General features: G+C 43.6%; 3 protein-coding genes across 3 annotated transcripts; 2 read left to right on the top strand and 1 right to left on the bottom strand.

The window, feature by feature from the left end:
* Window positions 1-4,334: 4,334 nt before the first annotated feature.
* PHALS_02208 (dna repair) lies at window positions 4,335-6,305 on the top strand (the record flags this gene model as incomplete). Its single annotated transcript, XM_024719279.1, has 1 exon — window positions 4,335-6,305. One exon carries the CDS (start codon window positions 4,335-4,337, stop codon window positions 6,303-6,305), a length of 1,971 nt encoding a protein of 656 aa, XP_024572669.1.
* A 94-nt stretch (window positions 6,306-6,399) lies between these two features.
* PHALS_02207 (Uncharacterized conserved protein) lies at window positions 6,400-8,776 on the top strand (the record flags this gene model as incomplete). Its single annotated transcript, XM_024719268.1, has 7 exons — window positions 6,400-6,891; window positions 6,971-7,215; window positions 7,286-7,875; window positions 7,948-8,036; window positions 8,117-8,176; window positions 8,235-8,333; window positions 8,393-8,776. The coding sequence occupies 7 exons, from the start codon at window positions 6,400-6,402 to the stop codon at window positions 8,774-8,776; spliced, it is 1,959 nt and encodes a 652-aa protein (XP_024572668.1).
* Window positions 8,777-10,031: 1,255 nt separating this feature from the next.
* On the bottom strand, window positions 10,032-10,262 carry PHALS_02206 (uncharacterized protein; the record flags this gene model as incomplete). The annotated part of the gene is made up of 2 exons (XM_024719257.1): window positions 10,032-10,205; window positions 10,251-10,262. 2 exons carry the CDS (start codon window positions 10,260-10,262, stop codon window positions 10,032-10,034), a joined length of 186 nt encoding a protein of 61 aa, XP_024572667.1.
* Between the last annotated feature and the right edge of the window lie 565 nt (window positions 10,263-10,827).

Here is a 10,827-nt window from a genome sequence, read left to right as displayed (position 1 = left end):
ATCGAAAACTAATAATTGATTTTGCATATCTGGAGCTAGTTCGACAACTTGGTGTGGGGTGCTGTTTCCGTGCGACGCGCGACAGCTGAAACAGTAGACAGCCCGCGGAGGCAATCAGAAAGAGTACGGATACAATATTCCTGCTTCTTGCGACGGAGATACTAGTCATAGTCGCGAAGATTTGATGGTGCTGACCTGTGAATTCTCAATATTTGGAAGGCGTTAAACATTGTCACTTCTTAGACCTGTAATTGAGACTAAGATCTCTCTTGTACGGCGTGGCAGGATCCAGAGCCATGGACCGAATGGAAGTCAAAAACATCGGGGGCCACATAACAACATCCTCGATAGCTCTAATGCGTCACGGATTTACCGCGGCCAGGAAGCAAAAGCGCTTTTAGCACTGTGGTAGCTTAGGTGCAAGACATGGGATTATTGGGTCCATATTGATCGTTAACAATGTTACTGAGTACCTTGTGCTAAGCTTCAAAGGCAGAAGCAGCAGTGAGCTGCGGTCTCTAAATAAAATTACGATAAAATCTTACAGTGAAGTCAGCTGAGACAGTTATGAGCAAGCTATATCGTGGCCCCTTTCTATATCTCTGGTAGGACGCTTGATTACAGCTATAGACTCGTGTCACCTAGGACAAAGCAAAGGATGCACGAGATATTGAGTGTTGTGGACTCCCGCGTGTGGGCTGTTGGAGATTGGTGACTTTTAGGTGCATGTCAAAAAGCCAGGCTCTGGGTATCGAGGAATGGTCTTCGCTGCAACGTGACAATAACATAAGTCAGTCGCACTGAGTGTTGCGATTAGTCAGGGAATATATCTTTCCATTCAAAGTCGGATCTTTGTGTCAAAAAATCGCAAAAGTTAAATCGCTGTATCGGGAAAAGATACTAGAAGGGTGCAGCATGCTTCAATGCACCTAGTTTGGAACTCTTGACACAATTGATGGTCAGTAATAATTGGTTATGAGAGATAACGATATCCCTCCCATTACGTTGAGTACCGAGGCGGTATGCTCTGAAAGTGTCTGTGTATGCCACCAAAATTATCTATCGTGGCGGTGACGTTCAATCGACTGATGATGCAACCGTTTAGATCACTTTGCGCATATGAAAAATCATCTAGATGGTATAGTCGTCAGTAGCCGTGCAGAGCACGGGATATCGAATGTGCACTTGCACATTGTATCAGTGCTGGAGAATATGTGTTTCAGTAAGCTGTTCCCTATTCTAAATCTTGACGCCGACAAAATAACTGTCTATACAGCAAGTCTTGGAGTTGAAGGTATAGTGATTCAAACGAGCAAGCGCAGCTTCGATAAAGCGCCACATGATCTTTCAAAAGCATAGCCTGTTATAAGTATTCACACTTCATCACTTGTCAATAAACTTCATTCAGAAGCTAAAGCTGATCGGTTCTCTTTCACAAAACCTTCGCGCGAAATATATAATTCATGACGTCAGTGAGTTTCCATGGGCTGGGGCGCTGACGTGTGATGCGGATTTAGTTCTGGGAACCAAGTCAATCGCATGATGCACGCCCTGGATCGGGATGCAACACACACAGTAGGAATTTTTGCATCACATATAGAAGTTTCTTTGACGAATGTAGTAAAAATCCGTATAGCCCTAAAAAATGCTGTACGTCGACAAATTTGCAACGCAGGAGAAAGGATCTGCAAGGTCCTTGAGGAGAAGTGCTCCATTCTTTGTACGCAGGCCTCGATTGTACAAATGACAGAGTCATTTAGCACGAATGATGAGCTCAGTTCCTTTTTCGGTACCAACCGTACCCATTCGGTAAATTTACCGCTCCGCAATTCTTCACACACATCACCTAGGGTCATTTTTCAATTTTAGTGAGGGATTCTGCTGCAAGTAGTGAGTAATAGCTTTACCGATCTCTAGGACTATTTGGGTAATTTCAATTATCTTTTGCCACTATCGAGTAGAGCTTCAAAGCCGGGTAGGGTAGGAGCGTCGCCCGGTAATGCTAACTCAACAAAAGCTGCTCTTTTACCAAAAGTAAGTAATTCATTTTATCTTCAAAGCCCGCCCCTTGTATATGAACCTTTCAGTTGCTCTTCAGCTTTGCTGGCTCTGGTACGGGCGCAGTCACTTCTAGTCTCCCAGCTGTGGCGTAGAAGGCACCAGCATACAGCTATGATGATTTGCCGCACCAGAGAGCCCCTCTTGGGGCTATCTCAGCAGATGTAGACCGCGATAAACGATCTATTGTCTTTGTCTCATCCCGAAACGCGGCTTACTGGGAATGCCATGAACCATAAATTGAAAGTCGAATATGAAGATGCCGCGCACCTTTCTCCAGATTGAAAGTTGAATATGATAATTTCGCGCACTTCTCTCCCGATTTATCTCTGAGCCTGCCTCTGCCATCACGCAGAAGCGCTTTTGGTACGGGCAGAAGGTACGATAGAATTTGTGCAGGTCATAGAATCCAAACTGACCAGCGATGATATTGTTAAATACAGGGAGCAGATATTGATGATAAAAACAAAGCCACGCCACATTTGAATGAGATGATTTCTCTATTTAAAGAAGTGACAACGTTCCACGCCGTCAATATCTTCAGAGCTTATTTGAAGATGCCACAGAACTTTAACGTGTCTCCGTTGCGAGATCGTATCCAATTTGGCATCTTAGATGCCTCTGCAGGCTGTCTACGGTTTTAAAATTGCGCATGTTGAAAATCTTCACGACGCTCCTACATTTATTCGAATATCACACGGCTTTTGAAAGCTGAAGACGTCGGTTTCAATCCTGGGCTATAAACTTCACCACTTGCAGATATAATTACTACTTTCTGGGGAGTTTTCAGTGACCATGATATCTATGAGGTAAAATCTGGCGATACTCTTCGATAAATTCATCGGACAACCATGCAAGGAGCTCTACCCTTCGTACTGTAGCGTTGTAATCTCTCAGTCAAGATAGAATGGGACACGCAAAGGTTTGATACTACCACAGAGAAAAAAGCTGGTAGTACCACGTTGCTGCTTGGCAACTAAGGTATTTCTTTTTTACTCGTCTGCTAATAAAGCCTCTATTTCATATAATCCAATCCGATCCTCACGGCCTTGGAGATGTACATCATTTTTTTGCGATATTCAATGCTTATAAATTGATGAGAGATAGATGTAGAAGGTCTCGGCGTTAGGCACACCCAGTCAGCGACCCTCCACAAAAATTGTAACTGTTCCGCTTCCAGGAGAGGTCTACCTCCATTTCAACGATATTAACCGATAATTTATGGACGAACTCAACTAATTTCTGCCTGCCTCGACGGGTGGGCCAGAACTTGGAGCGCATTCAATACGCCTGCTTAGTTGGCACAGTTTCTTTGCAGATACGGACTTGGATTTCTCCACGGTAGAAAAGCCTCATTCACACTTACTGCACATTATCGCCGCGGCTTCTTAGCTTGTAGACCGCACTGTTGCATCGTTTGTATCATGGCCAACTTCATATCAACTTTTCTCACCCAGCGAAATCATCCTGTCTCAGTTTAAAAAATGCTGAGCTGTCAGCAGCAGCGGCTTCACGGTTGATATCATCTGTTACCACTAGTGATCAGTTAGGACGCCCTGAAGGCGTCTCATTCTCTCACCAGCGCATTTTCGTAGCTGGTGAACGCCTCCAGGCGAACGATCAAGGCGTATGGATGGATTGTTGGCCGGCGGTCCCCCGGTCCTGTAGGGACCAAAATAGACATACTTTTACCAAGTGTCTCTAGAAGTTCCGCTCAAATATCTCATGTTCCATCTCCACAAAGGGGATAGTGTTTTCATGACTCGGACGTGAGATTGTCTACAAAAGCTACCAAGTGTATTGAGATTGCCGTCTACTTTGCTGATAAGCTTGAAATTGAAGTGCCCTAGATACCAGACGCTCAGAGATTGGATCTTACGATCCGCCACGGAGCCGAACCGTGAGAGCCTCTTAACTAAACTAACTGTTCCGGTTGCTCTACTGTTTCAACAGTGACAACTATATTCCATCTAAACTTATACTCATTATCAAGGTTTTAGTACATACAACTACAAAACTATCATTATTGCTTATAGCACAGACTCTCTCTTATACGGAGTTTCCGAACAATTACAAAGGATTGTAATGTGAAATGTGTCCAACTATACGACAGTAAATTTATACGACTGCACGGACATGTAAGGTGTACGAATACTAGCATACAGTACGTACAACAAGGTATTCCCCTTTTATTGCAACGTGACATGGTGGGCACATCATAATTATATCGAAATTAATTTAATGGGTTGGATACAAAAGCGTCACAATTCTGTAAAATGGTGTCCGATGACGAGGAGAACGATGAGTTCGCGTACTCTGAAGGCGAATTGGACGATGATGACGTAGATTGGGAAGATGTTAATACGCAACAGCAGGATGCTGAACCTTTGACATCTGATCCGTATGCTTCCCGCGCTACTTCCGTGGCTCAAGAGTCTGCTGTAAATATCGACACTATTCTGATCCACAAGAATGAGAAAGTGTCTTCAGATTTACAGCATGTTGACTGGGAGCAAGTAAATCGCTCATTAGCAGAGCAAGATGCAGCATCTGTGACTCGTAAAAGACGTCGTCCACCCATTCGTCTGACGAAGTACGAAAAACAGCGAGAGAGGGCTTTGCATCAAACACATTTGTTACTATTGCTTGCGATGCGCATAAAGTGGATGCACGTCACGCGGTCGCAGTTACTGCAAGGGTTAATGCTATCGCTTACTACAACTAGCAACGTCGATTTCTTCGTCGATATAAAGCAGCAGCCGCTTTCTTACTCGCTTGAGCTGATACTTCGGTGGTTCAATCGCGAGTTTCAAGTGATTGATAAAATGATTGATCTTGAAGAAGACAATTTTATGACCGAGTCGAGTCTGATAAATGTCTTTTACTTACGAAAAGGTTGCGACTACGAGTTGACTCTGCTCTTCGCTGCCTTGTGTGGAGCGCTACAGCTGCGCTATCGTCTCACGTGTGCGTTAGACCCGCTGCTTGTACAAAGAGGGAAAGCGTTTGAGGCAACGTTTAAGAAAAGACAGAATAAGGGAAGGCGAGTACGAACATTCGCTGAGTCAGAAAAGGAAAAAGTAGAAGAAAAGCAGGAAATTAAAAAAGATATGGATCCAGAAAACTTGGATTTGGCGCATCGGGTGTATTGGTTATGGTGTGAGGTATTGGATGAAAAGGCCGAGAAATGGATTCACGTAGATGTAATTCGTCGATTAGTCGATCGACCACAAGAGATCGAAGCACTGCGTGGCAAAGCGGCTCGTTTTTCGTACGTCGTAGGAATTCAAGACAATAATTTGCTTGTGGATGTCACAGCACGGTACACTGTTCAATGGAGCAAGAGCTTTGAGTTGCGACTTGCTGACTCCTGGATCAAACAAGTGATTGAACAATATAATGAAGATACAGGATTACTGCAGCAATCAATATCGTCGAATGAACATGATGAAAAAGTGGCTCTTGATAAGGAAAAGAAAGAACTAGAGACATTTAAGTTAGCAGAAGGTATGCCAACCAGTCTAGAAGGGTTTCGAAAGCATCATTTGTACGTTCTGGAGCGTCATCTTGGTCAGCTAGAGTATCTTCATCCACGAAAAATTGTAGGTCTTTTCAATGGCCAGCCAGTCTTTCTTCGGGAACATGTACAGCGACTTCAATCGGCGTTTAAGTGGCGTCGTTGTGGTCGTGTAGTGAAGGAAAGTGAGCGTCAAAACCCGGCAAAGTGGCAGTCAAGAAATAACGATTTTGGCTGTGGTGGAAACGATAGTAACGACGATAATGAAGGAGAAAAAGATAAAAGCTCATCTTTAGCACTCTTTGGAATATGGCAGACGACAGAGATCGAATCTCCTCAACTTGTGAATGGCCTCGTGCCAAAGAATCAATACGGTAACATTGAGATCTGGAGTCCAGCTCATATTCCGCGTAATGCAGTGCATCTTCGCCTCCCTCGTATCGAAACTATTGCTGAATCCTTGGGCATTGACTTTGCACCTGCAGTCGTAGGTTTTGAAGTTCGCAATGGCCGCCCAATGCCAAAAGTCTCGGGTATTGTCGTGGCACAGAGTCACGAAAGTATGCTACTTGATGCCCATGCAGAGAGGCAACAACAGACGATAGAAAAAGCTATTGCACACAACCAAAAGCTTGCGATTAAACGCTGGGAAAATCTCACAAAACGATTGCTGTTGCGTCAACGGCTCGAAGACGATTACGGTTCCATTCCATGTACAGATTGTCGCTAAATATTACAATAAATACTTGAAATTATTGCACAATGTTATGATTATCAACCTTTAGAATTTTATTTTACAGAAAACGTTTAACCGCATAGTAAATATGAGTGTTCTCTTGCTTCTGTTACTCATGTTGGTAAATAATGTGCGCGCTATCGTGACGCCAGATGCAGTGATTGATTCTACACCAGCCTCAAGTGATGAAAGTATTGTTTATTCAGAGGAGTCAACGGTCTCAGATGTGGAATTGAAGCAAAATGATTTGGTAACGGGCGATAATGTCGACAATGATGCCTTTTCAAATGTGGAACATATTAAAGAGTCGGAGGATCCTATTACAGACGCAGAGTTAGTAGACGACGATGTGGATCCACTGCTAGACGTACCTAGTGGTTTGTTTGAAGTTGTTGATGTTGATAGCGTAGACAATCGCAAGCGTCAAAATTACGCTTCACTGGACGCTGGTGCCACAGTTTTGGATGCTGCACCGGATACAAAAAGCCCTACAAATCTTTTAGTGCCGGATAAAGATCGCTACATGCTCATACCGTGTTCAAAAGCTCGAAAATGGGTCGTTATTAGCCTCTCCGAGGACGTAAGTACGTCAATGGTTCAAGGTGGAGAAAATCATACATCACTGACATACTCTTTTGCCTCTTTAATACATGCTGCAGGTTCATGCAGATGCTATTGCAATTGCTAATTACGAAAAATTTTCATCTCCCGTGAAGGAGTTTATTGTACTGGGTAGCGTCAATTATCCTACCGACACATGGCTCGTGTTGGGCAATTTTACAGCTTCAGACACAAACGGTGAGCAGATTTTTCAACTGGACGCACAACAACACGTGCGGTATATCAAGTTTCGCTTCTTATCACATTATGGATCTGAATATTACTGCACGCTAAGTCAACTGCGGTTTGTATATAGTTTATCCTTCAATTGTTTCGATTGTCTAGTATTAAGACAGTTGCGTTTCCATGTTTAGAGTTTTTGGGCGGACATTTACGCAAGTCATCTCTCAGTTGGAAAAGAGCATTGATGCAGAAGTGGAAGCTTTAGATGCGCAGACTGCTGCTTCGACGCCACAACTACCGACTGTGTCCGAAAATACAGATAATGTGATGCATCGCATTTCGGAACCGGCAGACCTTTTAAACCAATGTTTGATGGAGAAGAACAACATTGTCGTCGCGATCTTTTACAACGCGACTCAACGAATTAAGCACTATCACAACAATGGAATGTGCTGTCTAGTCGACTATTCGCCGAAGCAGATTGAAGCCGAAATTACTGCTACTTCAAGCAATACTGACCAATTGGTTACAGCAAACATTGAGGCTATTGCTGCAGAAGTTGGTGAAAGCTCCGCGAATCAACCAAGCTCGTCGCTCAGTGGTATTACTACAAATACGACGAGTAGTCCTGCTGTCAACGGCCCAAGTGCCGATATGACAGCATCAAGCAGTAGTGCATTCCCAGCATCTTCTGTGGTACCAACATCCATTAATTTGATCGGATCGTCAGCCCAAGGTCTTGGTCGACTGGAAAGCATCTTTGTGCGAATTACAAAAAAGAGTAAGCATGACTTTGTGTCGCTGCGCTGCTTGAAGCTCGTACATTGCTCATATTCCTTTATAATTGCTATAGTTCAAGCTCTCGAAGGAAATCAGACTGTGATGGCAAGACAAATCGAAGAATATCATACCCAACATTGGGCAGCAATCAAGCAGTTGCAGGTAACAAAAGTTGATCGTACAATTTTTAAATTATGCGACTTCTAATGACAAAATAAATTTGATGACGTTTATTCTCAAAGTTTAATCAAGAAGCATTTAGAGGACAGTTTCAAGAACTTAACATCATGATTACAGATCTGGTAAATTCTTTTTGTCCCAGGTATCGAATTGTGTCGTGATTGTAATTGTCATGTACAGAAAGAATATGTGGCAAAAGAACTTTTGACGAGCGAGCAGGCTTTATCGAGTTTTAAGCGGCTTCTTGATGATAATAAGCGGGACAATGTTGCACTTTGGGTAAGAATGTTGAAAAATTTATGTCAATTTTCTTGAATAGTCACAATATTGGTGAATAGAACGAGATGCTTATTGTTCGTGAGGTTATCATGACGATGAAAGCTGGCATTTTGTGCGCAATCGTCCTATCGACATTAATAATTTTCTTCTATCTTTTTCGACTGCTGCTTCGCTGTGTATTAAAGTGCAAGGAACGTGCCGATCTTCGGGAATGGTTTTGGCGAATGGAAAACCACGAAAGCAGTCCGATTAGTCGAGGCAAAAATGCGTTGGCCAATGCAATGACTGCAGGATCTCTGCATGTGAATCGGAACGCTCAGTTCGGTTCATCATGGGATGATTCAGCCATAGAGCGAAAAACTTTAGTTAGTGACATGGTAGGTGAGGGTCCGCATAAATTTCGTCGACATCGAGCAAAACGAGCAAGTCGTTCGAAAAATTAAATTTTAAAATTTAACATCGAAATCTTTTGCTGCTCAAGTCAAAGAATAATATATTTAGAATTTGATATGATATAACCAGTCACAAATATACGTAATAAACGCTACGCTTTGTATCATTTTTACATATCATTCCCAAAGTAAGTAGTAGGTGGACGAGAGGCTCATTGCAACGGTGTCGTGCATCTTACACAGAGCAAGCTTTGACTCTACGGTTCCGCTTTTTAGACGCACAGAGACACGAGCGGTAACGAGAGCCTCTCATGTATATGAGGTTTCTTGTTTTTTTTTAAGTGAGCGTTATTCATTCCAAGTAACGTCTGCAGCGCAAATTATAGCAATTATTCATGATACGTGGTGCTTCTGAGCCTTGCTTCGAGTCTTATAGACAACAATTGCAATAGTGTGTGGTGTACGTGCACCACAATACGACTTGAACTCCATAACGCTTTCTTTTGACCAAGATGTGAACAACACGTGGATCTTACTCATTTATTTTTTGGAGATATCGCGAAAAAGTGAACGCTTTCTATTCAGGGATTTCTTTCGCTCCAACATCACCTGATAGTGTCTACTCTTATAAACATTGCACGCATCGGCGATTCTCCCCCTGACGTGCTCACATAGCTTCAAAGTGGCAGAGAAAGGTGCGCTCCAAGACCGATGATTGACGGACTATGTGGGTCGTGGCATAATCCTTCCACTCTCGTATGACATACGACAAAGCTGTTTTGCGTCTGCGAAAGCCACTTCAAGGTCGACACTTCACCTTACCTCTGCGTGAGATGTGCAGCCCGCGCAGCAAATTATCCCATTGCAGAGCTCACGAATACGTCTGGATCGTTACACGCTAGCTGGACCTGTATTAGCACGCAAGGCTCGCCTGTCTGCGAGCGCAAGGGTCGCTACGACTTTTGCAGACTCATCCAAGTCCGGATTATGAGCTAGATTGTCTAAATTTTGCCCACCGAACGGCGAAGGAGCGCTTCACGCTTATACTCGCGGGCCTTCGGCTCAGAGTTTCAGATCGATAGTCACTCTGAGCGCGTCCCCCCATCGGGTAATATTTTCTCAGGAGTGCTACCTGCGCATAATGAAGTAGTGTTAGGGTCAATCTGTATCCTCCCTGACGACCGTATTCTCGGTACCGAACGCTAGCGAAAGAATATTAGCTGACATGATTCGCGCATTGAAGGAAGAAAGAAAGTCTAAAACGTAAGCTGCAAAGACACCACGGATGTTTTGCCCAAGTGAGATCTCAAAATTCTATGAGCTTTGGGAGCTTGATTCTCCATTCACTTGAGCAGATACCGATGACATCCTGGTGATCCCGCCGGCTCACTATCTGCTCCATATGGAAGTAAATTGCCTCTTGATCATCGATAGGAAACTGCGCCACACAACTCCTTACTTCCTGACTCTCGCCGTCTCTCTGGATTGTAGTGGTACTTCAAGGCTTCCGAGAGTCTTGTCGTACCCCATATTGCATGGTTGCACAGTCGCTTGAGGCGCCTTATATAGCTCGAGATCAGAACACAGTTATTGAGAATTGACCCAACTACAGGGGATGGTTGAGCTGTTGCTTCGTTTTTTAATAGGACGCTTTGTGTCTGAATGGCTCGTAAGACGAGTTGTAGTACAGCTTTGATTGAACACAGGTTGTGCTCGCATTTTAATCGTTATATTGAGAGTGAAGCTCGAACGCTTCTAGCTACAGCCTGAAAAGGTCCGAAGAAGAGGGGTTGCGGCTTAGTCTTACAGACTAAACTTTTCACTCGCAAAAATAAAATGTGTACTCCGTCGTCCGCTGGCATTCGAATGTTAGATTTGCTATTTTAAGCCCTTAACCATAGCGTCGGACGCTCAGAGCATGACACTCAGTCTCGCCGAGATTGAACTCTCAATGTTAATAGCAAGAAGAGCTAAAATAATATCACCAAGTCCAATTGCATCAGACTAGAGTGACTTCGTGACGAGCACGGGAGCTTGCCAAACCATTAGTCGAATTTTGGACAAAGCATATAGAGCCATGTACTGCATTAAGCAAAGAAAAC

The sequence above is a fragment of the Plasmopara halstedii genome, assembly GCF_900000015.1.
Source record: "Plasmopara halstedii genome assembly, contig: Scaffold_179, whole genome shotgun sequence".
NCBI lineage: Eukaryota > Oomycota > Peronosporomycetes > Peronosporales > Peronosporaceae > Plasmopara > Plasmopara halstedii.
Note: the sequence above shows the minus strand (reverse complement) of the source record. Positions and strands in the feature narration are given on the sequence as shown.